Genomic DNA, 24,591 nt, shown 5'->3' with positions numbered 1-24,591 from the left:
AGAAAGTTGCAACCCCTAAGAACTTGAGTACAAGGAAGAGACGGATGTTTATTGCAAGAACCGTTCCCCGGTGTCTCCTGGCTCACAGAACAGCTCCAACAACACGTGCTTGGATGCCAAGTGTGCCATGAAGACCAATCCTTGCTATAATCCTGATGGAAAGAACTTCCCCATCTGAAAAGAGGATGGTGATAAGTAAACAGATTGTCAGGGGTAGAAGTACCCGTCGGACCCCAAGCCTGGAGCATTTTGCCAGAGACCTTTTTTTTTTTTTTTTTGAAACGGAGTCTCGCACTGTTGCCCGGGGTGGTGCAATCTTGGTTCGCTGCAACCTCTGCCTTCCGGGTTCAAGCGATTCTCCTGCCTCAGCCTCCCAAGTAGCTGGGACTACAGGCACATGCCACCACGCCCGGCTAATTTTTGTATTTTTAGTACAGATGGGGTTTCACTATGTTGGCCAGGCTGGTCTCGAACTCCTGACCTCGTGATCTGCCCACCTCAGCCTCCCAAAGTGCTGGGATTACAGACATGAGCCACCACGCCCGGCTCAGAGACCTCTTGCATGAGCCATGATTCTACCAAGCGCTCTACTCATTCCCCCAAGAAATCACGTCATCCCCTTTTTACAGATGAAGTTACCTGCTAAGCTAGAAGTGGCAGGAAGAAGCCAGGTGTGGTTTGTGGCTGCTTGGGAGGCTGAGGCAGGAGGAATGCTTGAGCCCAGGAGTTGGAGTCCAGCCTGGGCAACATAGCAAGACCTCGTTTCAAAAAAAAAAAAAAAAAAAAAAAAAGAGTGGCAGATGGGACTAGGGCCTGGGGATATGGCTTCAAGGATGTCTCCCAGCCTGCAGGCCGCATTCTCTGCCATTCCAGTTGATCATCTTGACAGGGAAAGTCTACCGGCACACGCATGCTTAGATGGGCCAGTATCTCCCTTATCTGGCCCATGAGGCCTCCCTCTCCAGGCCAAGCCCCACTCTTTACTAGGCACTGAGGCCTTCCATGCCCCCAGGGCACAGATTCTCCCATTTCTCTCCCCTCTTTTTTTTTTGAGATATTCTCACTCCAACACCCAGGCTGGAATGCAGTGGCACGATCTTGGCTCACTGCAACCTCCATCTCCTGGGTTCAAGTGATTCTCCTGCCTCAGCCTCCCCAGTGGCTGGGACTACAGGCACCCACCACACACCTGGCTAATTTTTATATTTTTAGTAGAGATGGGGTTTTGCTATGTTGGCCAGGCTGGTCTTGAACTCCTGGTCTCAAGTGATCCACTCGCCTCGGCCTCCCAAAATGCTAAGATTACAGGTGTGAGCCACCACATCCACCTCCCCATGGTTGAGGATTTGCTTCTGGATCACCACCTCCAGGAAGCCTACCTCTGCAACCCCTAGGCAATTTTGTTTTTTGAGAGGGTCTTGCTCTGTCACTCTGGCTAGAGCGCAGCAGGAGGCAGCAAGGCTGGGACCTGGGCAGAGAGTACAGCTCACTGCAGCCTTGAATTCCTGGGCTCAAGTGATCCTCCAGCCTCAGCTTCCCAAGCAGTTGGGACTACAGGCACGTACCACTGTGCCCGGCTAATTTTTATATTTTGTAGAGATGGGGTCTCACCACGTTGCTCAGGCTGGTCTTGAGCTCCTAGGCTCAAGCCATCTTCCCACTTCGGTCTCCCAAAGTGCTGGCATTACAGGCCTGAACCACTGTATCTGGCGTTTTTTGAACCCCAGCCTGTTACTCCCCTACAGATCACACTACAACCTGCTTAGACCGCAAGCGGCTCACCCGGAACAATCCCTTCGTGCCACAAGTCCCTGGCTCAGTGCCCTTAACCACTCAAATCACCTGGGTTTTTTTTTTTTGGTTTTTTTTTTTTGAGATGGAGTCTTGCTGTTGCCCAGGCTGGAGTACAGTGGCGCGATCTCAGCCCCCCGAAACCTCTGCCTCTCCCGGGTTCAGGCAATTCTCCTGCTTCAACCTCCCAGCTAGCTGGGATTACAGGCGCCCACCACGATGCCCAGCTAATTTTTTGTATTTTTAGTAGAGACGGGGTTTCAACATATTAGCCAAGCTGGTCTTGAACTCCTGACCTCAAGTGATCCACCTGCCTTGGCCTCCCAAAGTGCTGGGATTACAGGCGTGAGCCACCATGCCCACCCCACCCTGGGATTTAAGATGCAAATTTCTAGGTCTGGGATGGGGCTTTAAATGATACATTTCTAACAAATTCTCAGGTGATGCCAACGTTCACAGACCACACTTAAAGTATCAAAGGCCTTCCTGCTCTCAGTAGGTCCAAAGCTACCCAAACCTTGCTCTGAACGCACTATAGACATGTCTATACCCGAGTCAACACGCTGGAGCCCCTGCCCTCAGCCAGACAGGCCAGAGATAAGAACCATGCCAGTTGCACCTGAGCATCTTTCAGCTTTCATCAGTTTATGCCTAATCCTGCTCAGTAGGTGCCACCCCCATGTTGCCCACGAGGACTGGCAGGCTCACAGCAAGTAGGCAGCCAGGCTGGGATGCTGCAGCAAAAGTGAACTTCCCCGAGTGAGAATGGCTTGAGTTTGGGGCAAGGCCGGAGCCAGCTACTGAGGGATGTGAAGCCTCCCACAGAGGTACCATGAACACCTTCCCCAGCAAAGGGGGCACAAGTTCCCTGGGTACCCTCCTTGGGGCACCATTCCCTTACTCACTCCTAGGAACTATGGCTGAAACCTGGGGGAGGGAAGCAGCCTATTTAGGGAGCGCGATAAAGGTAGGGGGAGGTTGAGAAGCAGCTCCCCCCAGTGACAGTGAGGCCTCATGTCTATAATCCCAGTGCTTTTGGAGGCCAAGGAGAGAGATCACGTGAGGCCAGGGGTTCGAGGCCAGCTTGGGGAACATAGCAAGACCCAGTTCCTACCAAAAATAGAATAAATTGGGCACAGTGGGGCTCATGCCTGTAGTCCCAGCAACTCAGGAAGCTCAGGCAGGAGGATGGCTGGAGACCAGGAGTTCCAGGTTGCAGTGAGCTGTGACTATACTACTGCACTCCAGCCTGGGCAACACAGCCAGACCTTTCTCTCAAAAGGGACAAATCAAAACAAACCCAAAACCAAAGCAGGTTCTCAGCTCTCCTGAGGCTTCCTACCCCCAAAGCAAAAGTACCCACCTCAGAGCCACCTCAGGACCACCGGCTTATGACATTAGGCTGCCTCCTGGAATGGCTTGGAGTGCCAGTCACCCCTTGCTGCAGCTTTGACAAGTTCATACCAACATGTCCCAAGAATAGCTTCAAGCCCAAGGTGACAGCTAAGACCAGGCAGAAGCAGTGCTCTGATCACTGCCCTGCTGGGAGGGCCCAATCATGACTGGCCTTCTGGCCTCTAGCATCTGGACAGAGCTGCCTGCCTGCTTGCCTTGGAGAAGTGGGCCTGGAAGCTCTCTCCTCCCCACTCCCATGTCTAGAGTCAAATCCATGGGGGCCAGAGATATAAGATTCTTTGCTAGCCTAGAAGTAAGGTGGGTCCAGCCAGACTGACCTTCATCTAAGAGTTTCCATGTTGGTTCCCATGGAGGTGATAGATTATAGTTGTCTAAGGACATGAACCCTGCCCTGTTTACAGTAGAGACACAGTAGTGCTTGCTGGACTATGCTATGTGAGTGCACGGGGCGGGTGGTATACAGTCGTCCCCACCTGACACAGTCAGTACTAATTCTGACCTTCCATCTGACCACCACACCACGACCAGATATTGCTTTCTTCTTTTATTCGGAAGCAGACACAGGGTGGGAGGCAGTGCGACACCTCCTGGTGAGAACCAGGATAACAGCAGTCAGAGTCAGGGACACCACCACAGCCAGGCCTACGCCCAGCAGCACCACTGAGGTGTCAGAAGGCAAAGCCCACTGCTCTACTTCATGGTCACCACTCCTGTCCAGGAAGATCAGTGGCCCCACAGTGACATCTGCTTCTTCTGTCACTGTGAAAGGAGAACACACAACCAAGGGTCATCTTAGTCCCTAACCGGGAACTGGGTTGGAGGTTTTATTCTGCCTCAGTGGGCTAAACTAATATGTTGTCTTTTTTGTGTGGGCTAATAAACAGTTTCTAGACAAAAAAACACAGCTTTCTCGGCCAGGTGTGGTGGCTAATGCCTGTAATCCCAGCACTTTGGGAGGCTGAGGCAGGCAGATCACCTGAGGTCAGGTGTTTGAGACCAGCCTGGCCAACACGGCAAGACCCGTCTCTACTGAAAATAAAAAAGTTAACTGGGCATGGTGGCACATGCCTGTAGTCTCAGCTACTTGGGAGGCTGAGGCAGGAGAATAGCTTGAACCTGGGAGGCAGAGGTTTCAGTGAGCAGAGATCGTGCCATTGCTCTCCAGCCTGGAGGACAGAGCTAGACACCATCTTGGTGCAGGGGAGGGGGAAGAAAAAAGAAAAAGACAGCTTTCTCATACGGAGAAAGCAGGTCACCCAAGAGGGATTCCCTAGTACCTCGTCTTTTTTGTAGAGACAGGGTCTTGCTATGTTGCCCAGGCTGGTTGAGAACTCATGGGCTCAAGCGATTTCCCTGGCCTCAGCCTCCCCAAGTGCTAGGATTATAGGCACAACCCACTGTTCTGGCCAGATTATTATTTTTTTTTTTTTTGAGAGACAGTTTTACTCTTGTTGCCCAGGCTGGAGTACAATGGTGCAATCTCGGCTCACTGCAACCTCTGCCTCCCAGATTCAAGTGATTCTCCTGCCTCAGCCTCCCAAGTAGCTGGGATTACAGGCATGTACCACCACGCCCAGCTAATTTTTTATTTTTAGTAGAGATGGGGTTTCTCCATGTTGGTCAGGCTGGTCTCGAACTCCTGACCTCAGGTGACCTGCCCGCCTTGGCCTCCCGAAGTGTTGGGATTACAGGCCTGAGCCACTATGCCAAGCCAGATTATCTTAACAACTGCTATATTTCCCCTACATGCCTAATTATGTCTCAGTAGAAGCCTAGGATGACAGCAGATCTACCCTGGCTGCCACCGAGGTGGAAGGCTGAGAGCCCCTCCTGCTTAACCCCAAGATTTGTGTTAGGGAAAGGTAGCTGCAGGCCTAGGTACAAACAGTTTTAATGGAGGACAAGGGAAAATACCATCACCCTGAAATGACAGCAGGTACCCTCAACTGAGTAAGGGACAATGAACAGCCTCTTGGCCATTCTGTGACATACCATGCCTGCGGTTACGGGAAGCAGACCTGGACCACTGGCTCACGACATGAGGCTGCCTCCTGGAATGGCTTGGAGTGCCACAGTCACCTTTGTTACAGCATTGACAGATGTCAGCCGGGCCTTCCACTGGGAACCAGCTGAGATGAAAGAGAAGCAGCTTAGATTTTTGTTGCCTGCAGGAAGCAGTTTGCTGATAATATATTGGGGGAAATAGACAAGGGGTCGCCGATTCAGTTTCTACTCCAGTCACGGAGCACCTGTCCTCCTCACCTGTTGGAAGGCTTGCTGAAGGAACAGGCTTTGTTGAGTTCATCTGGGTCCTGCTCAGCTAGGGTGACCTTCAGGTGGCAGGTGATGTATATCTGCAAGGAATAACAGCTATTTCCAGGCCGAGTTCCAGGCTGTGCCTGGGAGTTTAACACACCAGTTCTCTTATAACCCTTAACCCTTTAAAGAGTGAGAAGGGGCCGGGTGCAATGGCACACACCTATAATCCCAGCATTTTGGGAGGCCAAGGCGGGTAGATCACCTGAGGTCAGGAGTTCGAGACCAACCTGGCCAACATGGTGAAACCCCATCGCTACTAAAAATACAAAGTTAGCTGGGCGTGGTGGTGGGTACCTGTAGTCCTAGCTACCTGGAAGGCTGAGGCAGGAGAATCACTGGAACCTGGGAGGCAGAAGTTGCAGTGAGCCAAGATCATGCCACTGCACTCCAGCCTGGCTGACAGAGTGAGACTGTCTCATAAAATAAACAGGGGGAAGGAAGAGCCTCATCTCTAAGATGGTGTAAAGGTTCACTTACCCAATGTTAGAGCAAGTAGCAACTAGTTTTAGACTGGAATCCACCACTTATTCCCCTGATCTTTTCCAAACTTACCTAATCATTGAGCATGCTTGACCCTGGGCTTCTGAGACAGGGCCTGTCACCCAGGCTGGAGTACAGTGGTATGATGATGACTCACTATAGCCTTGACCTCCTGGGCTCAAGGGATCCTCCCATCTCAGCCTCATGAGCAGCTGGAATTACGGGTACAAGCCACTATACCTGGCTAATTTTGGATTTTTTGCAGAGATGAGGTTTTGCCATGTTGCCCAAGCTGGCCTCAAACTCCTGGGCTCAAGTGATCTGTCCGCCTCAGCCTCCCAAAGTACTGGGATTACAGGTGCCAGCTATCCGTGCCTGGCCAGTCCTGGGCTTAACTCAGCATTGCTAAACCCGCGCCCATCCCCCGGTGACCGAGGTGAGTGGTAGACACCTTAATAGCTAGCAGCTTAGCTGGGCTTCTGACACTGCCACCTGCCACTTGACTAGTTGACAAGCTACTTTTCTTCAGGGATGTAGTCACTGTATTGCCAGCTAAGGCAAGACCAAGTTGTTTCTGTGACCTGAGGTCCTTGGGCACATAAAGAAGCCTTTTGGACTTGCTTCTGTGGAGTTTCCATTTCAGACTTAAGAGGTTTTTTTTGTTTTGTTTTGTTTTTTTGAGGTGGAGTCTTGCTGTTGCCCAGGCTGGAGTGCAATGGCACGATCTCAGCTCACTGCAACCTCTGCCTCCTAGGTTCAAGCAATTCTCCTGCCTCAGCCCCCCAAGTAGCTGGGATTACAGGCACTTGCCATAATGCCTCGCTAATTTTTTTGTATTTTTAGTAGAGACAGGGTTTCACCATCTTGGCCAGGCTGGTCTTGAACTCCTGACCTTGTGATCCACCTGCCTTGGCCTCCCAAAGTGCTGGGATTACAGGCGTGAGCCACTGCACCCGGCCAGACTTGAGTTTGATGGCTCACCCTTTGGGCAAGCTTCCCTGGGCTTTTCTTCCTTGCACATACCTCTGCTATTAGTCAAGCCTACGTCAGTCTCCCTTCACCTGTAAGGGATATGATGACCAGAAGACTCACCAGGCTGATACCCTGACAGTCCTGGCCTCTGGGAAACGTTTACCCACCCTCGTTAGACAAGTACGAGGGAATGAACCCAATATGAGCTCCTGCTGGGAGCTGAAGGACCCCCCCCCCCACCCAGGGAATAGTCAACTACCCTGTAAGCATTGCCCCCCTACCCTTTTTTTTTTTTTTTTGAGACGGACTCTGTCTCTAGTCCAGGCTGGAGTACACTGTAGCCACTACCTCCGAGGTTTAAGCGATTCTCTTGCCTCAGCCTCCCAAGTAGATGGGATTACGGGTACCCACCACCACACCAGGCTAGTTTTTGTATTTGTAGTAGAGATGGGGTTTCCCCATGTTGGCCAGGCTTGTCTTGAACTCCTGGCCTCAAGTGATCCACCTGCCTTGGCCTCACAAAGTGCTGGCATTATTGGCATGAGCCACCGTACCTGGCCAAGCCTTCTCATTTTAGACTGACATTCCATCCTGCTGCTGGGGCTAGGGGCCATTCTGACAGAGCCAGGGCTCAGTCTAGCCTTGGCCCGTCCCCAGGTCAGTTTCCCTTCATATTTCAGGCAGGGCTAAAATTCCTCCCTGCTCAACCTCGGGCAGAGCATGGCAATTCTGCCACCTTCCAGCAGAAGCCTCAGAGCCACAAGCCTCAGTCACCACCTAGTGGCCAAGTACACCAGCAGAGAAACTTGAAACCATGTAAATTCAGACTTTTAGAAACAAGCCAGTTTAGCAGTTGTCCAGCTGCCCATCTTAGCCACCTGCCCTGCAAGTAAGAAGCTTCCAAGGCCCTGTTGTCTATTCCACAAAGGAAATGTACTTTCATCCTTAGCTTCTTCCTAGTATGTTTTTCTGGTGCTAACTGGAGTCTAAGATCCCAGGGCAGTTCCCCTATAGCGGCCTTTTAGAAGCAGGGTCTAGGCTGGGCGTGGTGGCTCATGCCTGTAATCCCAGCACTTTGGGAGGCTGAGGTCAGTGGATCACCTGAGGTCAGGAGTTTGAGACCAGCCTGGCCAACGTGGTGAAACCCCATCTCTACTAAAAAAAAAAAAAAAAAAAATACAGAAATTAGCTGGGCATGGTGGCAGGTGCCTATAATCCCAGCTACTTGGGAGGCTGGAACGGAAGAATTGCTTGAACCTGGGAGATGGGAAGTTGCAGTGAGCTGAGATTACGCCATTGCACTCTAGCCTGGGCAACAAGAGTGACACTCCATTTCCCAGGAAAAAAAAAAAAAAAAAAAAAAAAAAAAAGAGGGGAGTGTGATAGCTCACGCCTGTAATCCCAGCACTTGCTGAGGCAGGTGGATCACCTGAGGTCAGGAGTTTAAGACCAGCCTGACCAACATAGTGAAACCCCATCTCTACTAAATATTCAAAAATTAGCCAGGCGTGGTGATTGAGTGCCTATAATTCCAACTATTAGGGAGGCTGAGGCAGGAGAATGGCTTGAATCAGGAGGCGGAGGTTGCAGTGAACCGAGATCATGCCATTGTATTCCAGCCTGGGTGACAGAGCGAGACTCTGTCCAAAAAAAAAAAAAAAAAAAAAAAAAAGTACACAGGGTCTTGCTCTGTTGAGGGCAATAGCACCATCATAGCTCACTGCAGCCTTAAACACCTGAACTCTGATCCTCCCACCTCGGCCTCCCAAGGTGCTGGGATTACAGATGTGAACCACCGTGCCCAGCCACCCTATTGCTCTGAAATAGGGTTGTTCCTTCTTTGTGCCATGGGACATAGTCTACTGAGGCATCATCAATCCTACCTTTGAAGGGGAGCCCTCCAAGGGCTCAGACTATCTTCCATTAAACAGCACTGTTCTCTGGTCTTAGTTACCCCTCAACCCCCAGAGATTGAGAAACCACCTCAGTCCATACCCATGCTGACCGCTACCACCTCTGTGAAAACTTCTCCCCATCTTCTTCCCAAATGGCCACACCTGAGGTCAATCTTGACTTCCTCCCACAACCAGGATCCTCTCCCCTAAGGAGCTATCGGTCACTGATCCGAGGGCCAGGACTCTTTTCCCAAATCTGCCCTCCTTTATCCCCAGCCCCATTGAAGCAGGGCCCACCACTGAGAGCTTCAGGCCATCTCATCAACATTAGATGCTTTTCCCTTTTGCTACCCTACTGATCTGTGTGTTGATCTCTCTTCCCACAAGGCAGCTGCTGGAGGAGGTGAAGTGGCATCAATGTGATCTTTGAAAAGTTTCTACTTTGTCCCTTAATGCCACCCTGACGTATGAGCCTCTGCTTCAGAGGTTTGCAAGCCTGGCTGCGTATTAGAGTCACCTAGGAGCTTAAGTGGCTTTTGATGCATTTCCAAGTAGAATAAGGTAGGTCAGTAGATGGAGGATAACAGTAAAATGCTAGTAGGCCGGGTACAGTGGCTCACGCCTGTAATCCCAGCACTTTGGGAGGCCAAGGCAGGTGGATCGTTTGAGGTCAGGTATTCAAGACCAGCCTGGCCAATATGGTGAAACCATCTCTACTAAAAATATAACAGGCACTCAGTGGTGGCGTATGCCTACAATCTCAGCTACTTGGGAGGCTAAGGCAGGAGAATCGCTTGAGCCTGGGAGGTGGAAGTTGCAGTGACCTAAGATTGGGCCACTGTACTCCAGCCTGGGTGACAGAGACCCTCTCAAAAAAAAAAAAAAGGGGGGGGGCGCGTGGTGGTTCATGCCTATAATCCCAGCACTTTGGGAGGCTGAGGCGGTTGGATAATGAGGTCAAGAGTTCAAGACCAGCCTGGCCAAAATGATGAAACCCTGTCTCTACTAAGAAATACAAGGATTAGCCGGGCATGGTGGCAGGCGCCCACAATCCCAGCTACTCAGGAGGCTGAGGCAGGAGAATTGCTTGCACCCGGGGGCAGAGGTTGCAGTGAGCCAAGACTGCACCATTGCATTCCAGCTTGGGTGACAGAGTGAGACTGTCTCAAAAAAAAAAAAATGCTGGTGGTAGAACCTAGGTGGTGTGCACACTGAAGTTCATAGAGTTTTACAGCAAACACCTATGAAGATTTAGTTAATGTTACAAAATGTGACACCAGGCCCTACCCCAATAGAGTGAAGGTATGAGACTCTCTACAATCAGTATTTTTACAACCTCTCCAGATGATTAGTATAGAGCCAGCACTGGAAACCCCTACTTTAATCACCTCCTAACCACCTATTCTAAGCTCACGGCCTCACCTCTCATCTCAGTGAGCTTGTTTAAAAGCTACTTGAGGCTGGGCATGGTGGCTCACGCCTGTAATCTCAGCACTTTCGGAGGCCGATGCAGGTGGATCACAAGGTCAGGAGTTCCAGACCAGCCTGGCCAACATGGTGAAACCCAATCTCTAGTAAGAATACAAAAGTTAGCCGGGTGTGGTGGCAGGCACCTGTAATTCCCAGCTACTCAGGAGGCTGAGGCAGGAGAAATGCTTGAACCCAGGAGGTAGAGGTTGCAGTGAGCCGAGACTGTGCCATTGCATTCCAGCCTGGACTGCAGAGCGAGACTCCAACTCAAAAAATAAAAGCTACTTGAGGCTGGGCATGGTGGCTCACGCCTGTAATTCCAGCACTTTGGGAGACCGAGGCAGGCGGATCACCTGAGGTCAGGAGTTTGGGACCAGCCTGGACAACATGGCAAAACCTTGTCTCTACTAGAAATACAAAAAAATTAGCCAGGCATGGTGGCGGGTACCTGTACTCCCAGCTACTTGGGAGACTGAGGCAGGAGAATCACTTGAACCTGGAAACCTGCAGTAGCTGGGACTACAGGTGCCCACCATCATGCCCAGCTAATTTTTTGTATTTTTAGTAGAGGGGGTTTCACCGTGTTAACCAGGATGGTCTCAATCTCCTGACCTCGTGATCTGCCCGCCTCAGCCTCCCAAAGTGCTGGGATTATGGGCACGAGCCACCGCACCAGGCAATTTACTTCTAACCACTTACCAGTACTTCCTGGCTAGATGTTGGTCCTTGCACCTGCACTTCCTACTGCATCCCTCCCCCACCTCAGCCATTAGGCAGTTCCCATCTTCATTCCTTCCTTCTCCTTCCCTCTTAGTGTCAATTTGAGTTTTCTAGTTTAGGTTCTCAAGGGGAGGCCCCAGACTGGCAGAACCAACACTTAAGAATGCAGATTCTAGGCTTCACTAGACCACCTGAATCAAACCCTGGGTTGGGGCCCAGTCATCAATTTCAACAAGCCCTCCAGCTGAGGATGATGCCTTCAGAATCACTAACCTAACCTATGACCAAGTTCAAGAAGCCACCCTGGCTAGGAAGTTCACACTGGTTTTCTTTGCCCCTGCAGAAAGCCTCCAGGAAGGCTAACACCTGCCCTTTTTTTTTTTTTTTTTTTTTTTTTTGGAGATGGAGTCTCACTGTCACTCAGGCTGGAGGTGCAGTGGCACAATCTCTGCTCACTGCAACCTCTGCCTCCCAGGTTCAAGCTATTCTCCTGCTTCAGCCTGCCAGGTAGCTGGGATTACAGGTACCCAACCACCACACTCAGCTAATTTTTTTTGTATATTTAGTAGAGTCGGGGTTTTACTATGTTGGCCAGGCTGGTCTTGAACTCCTGACCTCAAGTGATCCACCCCCCTCGGCCTCCCAAAGTACTGGGATTACAGGCATGAGCCACCGTGCCCAGCCTCTACCTCTTAAGGCTTCATATTGTTCATCCTTCTGCTTGAAGGCCTCGCTAAAGCTCATGGCTTTACTTGTAAGTTTGAGTTACCGGGACACAGCTCTAAGTCATTTGCTTAAGGGTGGAGCTAGTGAGTGACCCCATTCAGTAGGATATGAAGGTTGCAAGTTCAGCCTTCTTTCAGGCTGTTAAAGCTCTTACCGTGTTTCTGGAGTCATTAGCAAAGTGGAAGACATCCACTGTGAACTGGAGTGTATCTGGCCCGGGTCGGGGAACTTTGAATGCAGAAGAGGCATCAGTGAGACCGTCGACAAGACAGCTTGGAAGAAAACAGAACGGTGTTAAAGCCAGACAGGTGGGCCGGGCACCGTGGCTCACGCCCATAATCCCAGCACTTTGGGAGGCCAAGGTGGGTGGATCACTTTAGGTCAGGAGTTCGAGACTAGCCTGGCAAACATGGTGAAACCTTGTCTCTACTAAAAATACAAAAATTAGCCGGGCATGGTGATGGGCACCTGTAATCTCAGCTACTTGGGGGGCTGAGGCAGGAGAATCACTTAAACCTGGGAGGCAGAGGTTGCAGAGGGCAGAGATCAAGCCTCTGTATTCCAGCCTGGGTTACAGAGTGAGACTGTCTCAAAAAGGCAAACAGGTGCCTTTAGGGTCATTTTGCTAGGAAGGTTCTCTAGGCAGGGAGCCCAGTGCTCACCCATGGAATTCTACGATGGTGTGATAAGGGGAGGCATTCTGGTCTGGTGTCGGTGTGGCCACGCAGTGGTCCACAAACAACCGCAGTGGCACGTGGCTGCCAGTGTGGATTTCTGCCTGGAGGTGGGCTGCATCTCCCAGGTGGAAGGTGGGGGACGTCTTCTCAGCGTTCCAGTTCTCTGAAAGACACAGCCAGCTGGGCATGGTGGCTCACGCCTGTAATCCCAGCACCTTGGGAGGCTGAGGCAGGTGGATCACCTGAGGTCAGGAGTTCAAGACCAGTCTGGCCAATATGGTGAAACCCCGTCTCTACTAAAAATACAAAAATTAGGTGAGTGCAGCGGTGCACACCTGTAATCCACCTGTGCTGGAGGCTGAGGCAGGAGAATCGCTTGAATCTGGGAGGCAGAGGGTGTAGTGAGCCAAAATTGCACCATTGCACTAGCCTGGGTGACAGACTGAGACTCGGTCTGAAAAAAAGAAAAAAAAGGAACGTTCAAAATAGAGGGTAGAGAATATGAGAATATGCACCCATTTGTGTTTTTTAAACAACTGCATACAATAAACGGGCTTACAGACGAAGAAAGTTTCTGGGAAGAGACCCAAGAAGCCCCCAGAAGGTAGGGGGATAAGCTGAAGAATTGTTAAAGATTTTATTTATTTATTTTTTGAGACAGTGTCTCCCAGGCTGGAGTACAGTGGCGTGATCATAGCTCACTGCAGCCTCGACCTCCTGGGTTCAAGTGATCTTCCTGCCTCAGCCTCCTGAGTAGCTGGGACTACAAGCGTGCACCACCACGCCAGGCTGATTTTTGTATTTTTTGTCAAGATAGGGTCTCACCATATTGCCCAAGTTGGTCTCAAACTCCTGGGCTCACGCATTCCTCTTGCCTCACCTCCTAAAGTGCTGAGATTACAGGCATGAGCCACCACGGCTGACTGAATTTTTAAAGATTTAGAGAGGGCTGTCAGCTGGGCACAGTGGCTCATGCCTCTAATCCCAGCACTTTGGGAGGCCAAGGTGGGAGGATCACATAAGGTCAGGAGTTTGGCCAACATGGGGAAACCCCATCTCCACTAAAAATACAAAAATTAGCCAGGTGTGGTGGCATGCACCTGTAATCCCAGCTACTGGGGAGGCTGAGGGAGGAGAATCTCTTGAACCCAGGGGGCAGAGGTTGCAGTGAGCCGAGATCGTGCCATTGCACTCCAGCCTGGGCAACAGAGTGAGACTCTGTCTTTAAAATAAAATAAAATAAAATAAAATAAAATAGGGCTCTCTCCTCTCTGGCAGTACCCCCACTCCCCACAACATACACAGTAGGGCAGTTTGCCACTTGCGTTCTTGCATAAAGGTCCACAGCCTAAGGGGCAGTGGCAGGAGCAGCGGCAGGAAATATTCCTGGCAGGGGTTCTTTGTCTGAAATTTTCTGCCTAGAGATGGTGTCTTTTTTTTTTTTTTTGAACTCCTCAAAGGCTGGGGTTTGTTCAACACACCCAAGGGGCCACCAGTGCTCTGAAGCAACTGAAAATGAATGACGTGGCCCAAGAAAGAATGTGACTGTTGGCCACAAAATGGGGAGTGGTGTTGAGCAAAGAAATTTAAACTCTAATACCCATAATCCCAGCACCTGGCTAGGTCCAAGTGGGAGGATCACTTGAGCTCAGAAGTTTAAGACCAGCCTGGGTGACAAGACCCCATCTCTACAAAAAATAAAAAAATCAGCTGGGTGTGGTGGGACACCCCTGTGGTCCCAGCTACTTGGGAGACTGAGGCAGGAGGATCACTTGAGCCCAGGGGGTCCAGGCTGCAGTGAGCTATGACGACACCACTGCATTCCAGCCTGGGTGACAGGGTGACATCTTGTCTCTTAAAAAAAAAAAGGGCCGGGTGCAGTGTCTCATGCCTGTAATCCTAGCACTTTGGGAGGCCGAGGCGGGCGGATCACAAGGTCAGGAGATCAAGACCATCCTGGCTAACATGGAGAAACCCCGTCTCTACTAAAAATACAAAAATAAAATAAAATTAGCCGGGCATGGTGGCGGGCGCCTGTAGTCCCAGCTACTTGGGAGGCTGAGGCAGGAGAATGGCGTGAACCCGGGAGGCAGAGCTTGCAGTGAGCCGAGATTGCGCCACTGCACTCCAGCCTGGGCAACAGAGTGAGACTCTGTCTCAAATAAAAACAAAACAAAACAAAAGGACAACACGTGGGGGTGGGGTATGGGTAGAGGGTATTTGCAAACTGTTAGAACTTTTCAGATGAATGAACGGCGAGCACACGTACCTTATTTTAGATTTGCCACAAGGGAACCAGTGAAAAGGGTGAGCCATTTCTTTTGTTTTTGAGATGGAGTTTCACTCTTCTTGCCCAAGCTAGAGTGCAATGGTATGATCCCGGCTCACTGCAACTTCCACCTCCCATATTCAAGTGATTCTCCTGCCTCAGCCTCCCAAGTAGCTGAGACTACAGGCGTGTCCCACCATGCCTGGCTAATTTTTGTATTTTTAGTAGAGATGGGGTTTCGCCATGTTGGCCAGGCTGGTCTTGAACTTCTGACCTCAGGTGATCCGCCTGCCTCAGCCTCCCAAAGTGCAGGGATTACAGGTGTGAGTCACTTGCCCAGATGGGTGACCCCTTCAAAACATGTTCCAAGGGGCTGGGACTTACATAAGATAATTATTTGGGGAAGACTGGTTTACTCCTCAGGGCTGTAAAGCCATCTTTTTTTTTTTTTTTTTTTGAGACACAGTCTCTCTGTGTCGCCAAGGCTGGAGTGCAGTGGCATGATCTTGGCTCACTGCAACCTCTGCCTCCTAGATTTAAGTGATTCTCCTGCCTCAGCCTCCTGAGTAGCTGGGATTACAGGCGCCCGCCACCACGTCCGGCTAATTTTTTTTTTTGTATTTTTAATAGAGATGGGGTTTCACCATGTTGGCTGCAAAGCTATCTTGCTTTTCTTTGTTGTGCAGGTCACACCTGGGTCCTGAGCTGGCGCCATCACCGGAGACGCCAGGTGATGTCCATTCATCAGAAATAATGAGCAAAGCAGCTGTGGCTTCTAATCAGCCCATCCCTCCAGGGTGTCAGATGGAGGCCAATTAGTGGACGCACTAGACAACCAAATTCTGCCTTTCCAAGCAAAACATCAGAAAATGTTCTAGCCTTAGCATTGATGCTGGAACCCAGTGTCTTGCTTCTGCTTGGGTTTTCATGATCTTTCCTTGCTCTGGGTGAGCTGGGGGCTGGTTCTAGATCAGAACCTTCAGAGGCACTAAGAAATGCCACCTGGAGTGGAGTTAAAGAAGTTATTTTTTTTTTTAACTCCTACTATTGTCAGAGGCGGGTGAACCAGAGCAACTCCATTTTGAATAGGGGCTGGATAAAATGAGGCTGAGACCTATTGGGCTGCATTCCCAGATGGTTAAGGCATTCTAAGTCACAGGATGAGATGGGAGGTTGGCACAAGATACAGGTCATAAAGACCTTGCTGATAAAACAGGTTGCAGTGATGGCCGGGCGCGGTGGCTCACGCCTGTAATCCCAGCACTTTGGGAGGCTGAGGTGGGCGGATCACGAGGTCAGGAGATCGAGACCATCCTGGCTAACACGGTGAAATCCCGTCTCTACTAAAAATACAAAAAATTAGCCGGATATGGTGGCGGGCGCCTGTAGTCCCAGCTACTCGGGAGGCTGAGGCAGGAGAATGGCGTGAACCCGGGAGGCGGAGCTTGCAGTGAGCCGAGATCACGCTACTGCACTCCAGCCTGGGTGACAGAGCGAGACTCCGTTTCAAAAAATATATAAATAAATAAATAAGTAAATAAAACAGGTTGCAGTGAAGAAGCCGGTTAAAACCCACCAAGACCAAGATGGCGACGAGAGTGACCTCTGGTCGTCCTCACTGCTACACTCCCACCAGCTTCATGACAGTTTACAAATGCCATGGCAACGTCAGGAAGTTACCCTATGTGGTCTAAAAAGGGGAGGCATGAATAATCCACCCCTTGTTTAGCATATCATCAAGAAATAATCATAAAAATGGGTAACCAGCCACCCTCGGGGCTGCTCTGTCTATGGAATGGTCATTCTTTCATTCCTCTACTGTCTTAATAAACTTGCGTTCACTTTATGGACTCGCCCTGAATTCTTTCTTGCGTGAGATCCAAGAACCCTCACTTGGGGTCTGGGTAGGGACCCCTTTCCTGTAACACTATCATTCTCAAGTTTTTGTTTTTTTTTTTTGAGATGGAGTCTCGCTCTGTCACCCAGGCTGGAGTGCAGTGGCACGATCTCGGCTCACTGCAACCTCTGCCCCCCAGGTTCAAGCGATTCTCCTGCCTCAGCCTCCCGAGTAGCTGGGATTACAGGTACGCTGTAATTTTTGTATTTTTAGTAGAGACAGGGTTTCACCATCTTGGCCAGGCTGGTCTTGAACTCCTGACCTCATGATCCACCCGCCTTGGCCTCCCAAAGTGTTGGGATTACAGGCGTGAGCCACCGCGTCTGGCCCATTCTCAAGTTTTGTTTTGTTTTGTTTTGTTTTAGAGACAAGGTCTCACTCTGTTGTCCAGGCTAGAGTGCAGTGATATGATCACGGCTCACTGCAGCCTGGAACTCCTGAGCTCAAGCGATCTTCCTACCTCAGCCTCTTAGAGTGCTGGGATTATAGGCTTGAGCCACTGCATTCAAACTCAAGCCCTTTTTCTTTTTTAATCTAAATTCCTTTTTTTTTTCTTTTTGAGTTGGGGTCTTGCTCTGTTGCCCTGGCTAGAGTGCAGTAGCTGGATCATATCTCACTGCAGCCTCCAACTCCTGGGCTCAAGTGATCCTCCCACCTCAGCCTCTGGAGCTGGGAATACAGGCACTCACCACCATGCCTGGCTAATTTTTATATTTTGTTTGGTAGAGATGGAGTTGCACTATGTTGGCCAGGCTGGTCTCTAACTCTTGGGCTCAAGAGATCCCTCCACCTCAGCCTCCCAAAGTGCTGGAATTACAGGTGTGAGCCACCACGCCCAGCCCAAATTGATTGTGGTTTTATTTTTTTTAATTTCACTTTTCCCCCTGTGATACAGCCCCAGGAGATCCCCAAATAAATTCTTAAAACAGTCTTATGACTCTAATGTCAGAAATCCTATCTATAGGAACAATGGTATGCAATGGTCAGGAACTAGTGCCACCTGACTTTTAGCAACAAGGAAGTGGGCCAAAATGCAGCCTGATTAATGCTTAATTATAACTCTATTTCTGTCCAGAACCCAGCATGCAGTTCTTGTTGCTCCTGTGGGGACAGTTTCATTCTCATTGTAAATGAATATTCTGGTGTGTTGCTTTGGGATATATAAGTTGTTCAAGAAAAGGGATCAAGCCTGGTGCGGTGGCTTATGCCTGTAATCCCAACACTTTGGGAGGCTGAGGTGGGTGGATCACCTGAGGTCAGGAGTTTCAGACCAGCCTGGCCAACAGGGCAAAACCCCCATCTCTACTAAAAATACAAAAATTAGCTGGCTGTGATGGTACGCAACTGTAATCCCAGCTACTCAGCGGGCTGAGGCAGGAGAATCTCTCAAAACCTGGGAGGCGGAGGTTGCAGTGAGCCAAGATCGCGCCATTTACACTCCGGCATGGCTGACAGAGCGAGAATCCGCCTCCAAAAAAAAAAAAAGAGAGAGAGACAGAAAGAAAAGCAAAGCACGCTTGGTGACCATGCTAGGTTTTTTGAGATAAGTTTTTTGTTAAATAAGAGCAATTTTGTTTAAGTTGGGGGTTATTTAAAGATTGTTTCAAAATATGGATTTAGGAAGGAAATAGAAACAAGGTGGAAAGAAGGCCAGTAAGTAGGAGAGATGTGAAAAAAAGTTGTAAGTATGAGGATGTATTTTTGGTAAAGAAAGTTGAAAAAAGAGTAATTTTTCATTTTGCGTAAGAGAGGACTTTGGTCAAAATCAAGAGGAAAGGAAAGTAAATTTCTGTCCTAAAGTAGATTGCTAATATAAAAAAAGAAGTATAGGACAAAATCAAAGATTTAAGGAAGTGTAGAAGTTGTGGAAGATTAATCTCATGAAAGGAATTTGGTGTGTGATTAAGCTGGCCGAAATTAGAAGGGGATTATTTATAAGATTTTCGGCCAGGCGTGGTGGCTCATGCCTGTAATCCCAGCACTTTGGGAGGCTGAGGTGAGCTGATCACCTGAGGTCAGGAGTTCGAGACCAGCCTTCTCAACATGGCGAAACCCACTTCAACTTCTTTTCTTTCTGGAATTAGAAAACTATTCCATTTTCATTAGGTTATTGTACAAACCACATAAGGAATTTTTTTTTTTTTTTTTTGAGACAGTCTCGCTCTGTCACCCAGGCTAGAGTGCACTGGCATGGTCTCGGCTCGCTGCAACCTCTGCCTCCTGGGTTCAAGCAATTCTCCTGTCTCAGCCTCTGGAGTAGCTGGGACTACAGGCACCCATCACCACATCCAGCTAATTTTTGTATTTTTAGTAGAGACGGGGTTTCACCATGTTGGCCAGGCTGGTCTCGAACTCCTGACCTCAGGTGATCCACCCGCCTCGGCCTCTCAAGGTGCTGGGATTATAGGCGTGAGCCACCTTGCCCTGCCAGGAAATTGGTTTTAATCTCATTACTGATAAAACTACCCAACTCTAGTTTTCATTTTTCTTTCCCAAGCATTTCCTTCAGCACAATTAAGACACTAGAACTGGTGGGCCGGGCGCCGTGGCTCCAGCCTGTAATCCCAGCACTTTGGGAGGCCAAGGCGGGCGGATCACGAGGTCAGGAGTTCGAGACCATCCTGGCCAACATGGTGAAACCCTGTCTCTACTAAAAATACAAAAAAAGTAGCCGGGCATGGTGGTGGGCGCCTGTAGTCCCAGCTACTCGGGAGGCTGAGGCAGGAGAATGGCATGAACCTGGGAGGCTGAGCTTGCAGTGAGCTGAGATTGGGCCACTGCACTCCAGCCTGGGGGACAGAGACAGACTCCAACTCAAAAAAAAAAACAAAAAAAGACACTAGAACTGGTGGTTACCCAAATAACTGAACACCACAAAATTCCGACCGGAAGACTTAGAGCCTTCTTTCTTGAAAATAAACTTTTAACACGTTTCTACAGAAGCATGAGGCTAACATGGCTAATAGCTGTCAGCTTATCTCTGCTACTCACAGAAAAGGTAAATTATGACATCGATCTAACCTGTGCCTTGAAATGAACAGCATTAAAACCCCTGTTATTAGGTTCTTTCATGAAAGCCAAAGAAGGAGGCCTATGAAGGCTCACAAACTGGAGGTGGCCTCTGTATCTTTACGGGAATGTCTACATCTCATCCCATAGGAGTCCAAGCGGGAAACTGGCTTAGTACTCTCCTGAGCCTGTTACCTTCTTTTATTTTCCTGGCCATCAAGGAATATTTGGTCTTCTTCCTCCACTGTCCTTTTCTTCTTCTCTTTGAGGGCACTCAGTACAGTCTCCTTTGCACATGGGTCTGGGGCGTTACTTGATGGTGAGGACAGTGTTGAGCTGATTATCTGCTCTGGTCTATAATGAAAGACAAGATTCTAGCCGTAAGATATTTTAATTCCCATGCCATATCAGAAACGGAAATCAAAAGCTAACCAACAGGCCCAAGTATAATTTATACACTCACAACAGTTCCCCTTAGCAAGTAAAGCTACTTTTTCGTTAACGGCAAAAAGTGAAAAACAAACGGTTTTACTAGAATTTGGTATTTCTCATTCAAACAAGCAGATTCGTCCTTTCTTTTTTGCGTTGTAGTCATGTTGTCATTGGAACAACTGGAGAAGAATAAAGTGGACAAGAAAAGGGAGAGTATTCTTCCAACGATAATACTCACATCGCAGAACGCGAAAATCTTCTGTCAGGAGGGGCGATCCTCACAGTCACTGGGCTACACACCATCCTGGAGTTGCGAGGGGACAGCACAGCCTTCTTGTGATAACCATTCCAGCACACTGTGGGAAGTACCCCCAGACAGGAATACTGGGCCTGATGGATCGGATAGCGTCTTCGAGGTGTTATTACAAACCGATCTGGTAAAGTCCCACGATCCCTGCAGAGAATGCGAGACAAATCATGGAAACAAAGTATAAAAGAATGTCAAAATTTTAGACGGTTAAAAACCCACCAGTTAAGACATTTTCCAAAGAACTTAAGTCTCTTTCTACGCCACACAGAACACGTTGTTTTTATGGCAACTTTCCCCTATTCCATCTAAGGGCAGAGAGTGACAGCTGCTTAACAGCTATCTCAACAATGGATTGCAACAATTTGAGAGGGAAAATCTAAATCTAGACTAAATCTAGACTGCACTAAAATTCGGGGAGTTTTTAGAACTGGAAAGAAGGGAATCGTTTTGGCAACACATCTCACACCAAGAGTCAGAGGCCAGGAGACGGCTGGCACACACCAAGGTGTTAAGGAGGGCAACACCACACACAATTGCCTTCGGATTTGATGAAAAAGCACATCGGATTTAAAAGTCAAGTCCTCGATTTCAAGCCGGCCGAGCCAGAGGATGATCTGGGAAAATCAGCGCATCTCACCGTGGGGAAGGCCTCCCGGAGGGTCGGAGAAGAGGAGTGGGGAGAGAGGGGTAAAAGTGGTGAACGCGATGGGTCGGCGGGGAGGGCGGTGTGGAGCGCGGCGCCGGGCGGGCGGGTGGGCGGCGGCCAGGCCTATTCCGCAGGTCCTGGCCCTCCGGAGCGGGGGCGGGCTGCGGCGGCCCGGGCTTGCCCAGGTAACTGCCCATGAGGAGCAGTTCGGCAGGGTCAGGTCCTTCGAGCAGGGTCCGCGGCTCTAGGAGGTTTCCGTTGGCTGTCGACTTGGCCGGAGGCGAAGCGAAGTGTTCGCCGATGTCGCGCCTTCTGAACGAAGGAGGACAAGGGGCGCGAACCTCGGGGCTCGCGGCTCAGTCCCCACCAGGCCGCGGTAGTCCCCACGGCCAGCCAGGCCAGCGCAGCCGCAGCAGGCACGAGGTACAGTAGGAGGCCGACCAGCGACAGGCCGAGAAGCGCCGCCCCGGCCGGCCCGCCGCAGCCCCGGCCCGGCCGGCCCTGACACTCGCTATCGGCCGCCGCCGCTCGCCTGCTCCGGCCGCCGCAGCCGCCGGAGACATCGCGGCTCCGCGCCGCGGAGGAGACTTAAGTATCCCAGCGTGCACCGCGCCACGCGTCGCGTCATCGCGCGCCCGCCACGTCATGCGCGCGCGACTCGGGGAGACGCTACAGCGCGGCAGCTCCTGAGACACAGCTGTTTTGGAAAATGCCGCCTGCCTTCAACGCCTGTTTGTGAGTCTTGCGGTTTCCTGCATGACTCCCAGCGAGACGATCCCGTCCGGGATCCCATCCGGCTCCCATCCGGAGGCGATCCCGTGAAAGGATCGCGTCCAAAATAAAAGGGCCCGAGACCTATGCTTATGTAATTCCTAATCCGTGATCTTTTCTAGGGGCTGAACTCCCCTCCAGCACAGCCTGTTACCAGGTGCTTTTCACAAACGCCACTGGCGGCTGAGTTTTCCCCCCCACTTCCATTTCTACTTTACAAGTTGATAACGTGGGACGATTACCTACCAAATTTCACATCATGGCCCAGATAGCGGGTGGATTTTGAGGCTCTGTGATCGATTTATACCTATGCTAAAGTTATCGGTCTGAGAAAGTAGATTAGTGGTTGCCTAGGGCTAAGGAGTGGGTTTGGGGGTGGGGAATAGAAAATGACTGCTTATGGGTATAGGCTTTCTCGTAGCAGCATAAACATAGTTTAAAATTAGATTGTGTTGGCGGTTGCACCACCCTATGAACTGTATGGTTTGTGAATTATATCTTAATAAAGCTGTTTAAAAAGTCTGGTAGTCTGCCAATACACTTTGGTGTAGTTAAGTTTCCTCAGACATTCATTCATTGATTTATTCATTCCATTGTTTATATACATTAAAGAGATTAAGGGGGAAAATAGAGGATCTCTGATCTTTATAAGCTCTGTTTAGTAAGGAAGATGTGTAAGTAAAAGATTGCAATTCAATGTTATCAGTGTGATAACGGGAACAAAAAAAGAGGCCAGACGCAGTGGCTCATGCCTGTATTCCCAGCACTTCGAAGGCAGAGGCAGGCGGATCACCTGAGGTCAGGAGTTCAAGACCGGCCTGACCAATATGGTGAAACCCTGTCTCTACTAAAAATACAAAAATTAGCTGGGCATGGTGGCGCGTGCCTGTAGTCCCAGCTACTCGGGAGGCTGAGACAGGAGAATTGCTTGAGTCCGGGAGGTGGAGGTTGCAGTGAGCCGAGATCATGCCACTGCACACTCCAGCCTGGACGACAGAGCGAGTCCATCCCCCCCCCCCCCGCAAAAAAAAAAGTTGTGATAAAGGGGAAGGAAGGCAGGGAAGTGCTCCTGGAGCTGAGAGGCCTGGCAGGTTCAAGGAAGATGAAGGAGCACTGTGCAGAAGTCCAGAGATGGAATTGTTCAGTATCGCTGGAGATTAGGGTGTTTTGGGGATAGAAAAGTTGGAAAGGTATAGATGCCTCTGGGGCAACTCAGAGAGATGAGAAGAAGGTGCAGTTTGGGTTCCAGATCCTCCCCAACCCAGTGCCAAAGTAATTCTTCTATTTAATATACTGTGATTTCACATAAGACTTAATTTGAAAAAAAAAGGGTGGGGGGCGGAGGGGGGACTGTGTTGCTTAAGAAAAAAATCTCAGTATCAGTAGACTAGTGGGACAAAAGCCAGGCTGCCCTGGGTTGAACAGTGACTGGAAGGTGAAGAAATGGAGGCAGTGACTGCAGACTCCCTACTCAAGAAACCTGGGTAATAGGGGAAGAAGAAACATAGTATCTAGGTCAGTAGGGGCTCTTTAAATTATTGTGTATGGCTGGAGTTAAGTGGAGGAGCTACACATAAAAGCCATCAGGGTACAGATGTCCTGAAACCAAGCAAGATGATTGAGAATTAATGTAAATAGAGAGGTCCATAGCCTGAGCCCTCGGGGCACTCCTGTGTTTAGAGGTTAAGAGATGAATACACAAAGGGCACAAGTCATGTAGGAAATATAGATAAATATGACTACATTAAAAGTTAGTACTTCTGGGCCGGGAGTGATGGCTTATACATAATCTAGCACATTTGGAGGCGAGGCTGGTGGATTGCTTTGAGCTCAGGAGTTCGAGACCAGCCTAGGCAACATGGTAAAACCCAGTCTCTACTAAAAAAAAAACACAAAAATTTGCCTGGTGTGGTGGCATGTTCCTGTAGTACTACTCAGGAGGCTGAGGCTGGAGAATCGCTTGAACCCAGAAGGCAGAGGTTGCAGTGAGCTGAGATCACACCACTGCACTCCAGCCTGGGCAACAGAGTAAGATCACACACACACAAAAAGTTAACACTTCTGTATGGGAAAAGACAAGATACACATCTAAAAGACAAGCCAAGACTGGGAAAAACAACATAACACATATAACCAAAAGAGGATTCAAAAGTAGAATTTATAAAGAACTCCAAAGAATCAATAACAAAAAGATGGCCCAATTTTTAAAAAGGACAATTGATATAAAAAAGCTATCGAATGGGAAACACAAATACCTAATAATATATACATATGTGCATATACGTACATACACATATACATTTAACCTCACTAGTAATCTAGGAAAGACTAACAATATTTTGCACTCATTTATACACTAGAAAAATTAATTTAACAAGATCAAGTCTTAGCATGGATGTGAAACAAACAGAACTCATGCCGTTGTGGATATATGAAACAGTACAATTTGGAAAGCAATTTGGCAATAACTAGTAAAAAATAAGGGTGAAGAAGTATGTATCCTATAAACCCGCAATCCCATTCTGGGTAGATAGTCACTGAAGCATTATTTGTATCACAGACAATGTGAACACACTTCATGGGTAATGTCTATCAACACAAGGATGGGCAAACTGGTATAATTCATATAATAAAATACTATAAAGCAGCTGAAAATTAATCCTTCCAGCTGCAGGTTAGTCCTCCCACCATAAACAACTGTAGACATGGACAAAATGTATTGATTAATAAATTTGTTAAAAAAAAATCTGGCAGTCTGCGATCCAGACTTTGGTTTAACGCATGCTGTGGT

At 49.3% G+C, this 24,591-nt stretch overlaps 1 protein-coding gene across 1 annotated transcript; it reads right to left on the bottom strand.

Annotated features, from left to right (window-relative positions):
* Positions 1-3,736: 3,736 nt before the first annotated feature.
* POMZP3 (POM121 and ZP3 fusion) lies at positions 3,737-23,967 on the bottom strand. Its single transcript, XM_009453346.5, is given in 9 exon segments — positions 3,737-3,966; positions 5,200-5,336; positions 5,470-5,561; positions 11,944-12,061; positions 19,837-19,995; positions 20,312-20,527; positions 21,021-21,320; positions 21,322-21,523; positions 21,526-23,967. Coding segments are annotated over 9 exon segments (1,590 nt in total). The 5' UTR covers positions 21,677-23,967; the 3' UTR covers positions 3,737-3,751.
* Between the last annotated feature and the right edge of the window lie 624 nt (positions 23,968-24,591).

This window comes from Pan troglodytes, chromosome 6 (genome assembly GCF_028858775.2).
Source record: "Pan troglodytes isolate AG18354 chromosome 6, NHGRI_mPanTro3-v2.0_pri, whole genome shotgun sequence".
In the NCBI taxonomy this organism is placed as follows: domain Eukaryota; kingdom Metazoa; phylum Chordata; class Mammalia; order Primates; family Hominidae; genus Pan; species Pan troglodytes.
The sequence above is the reverse complement of the archived record's forward strand: the minus strand, read 5'-3'. Positions and strand labels throughout refer to the sequence as shown.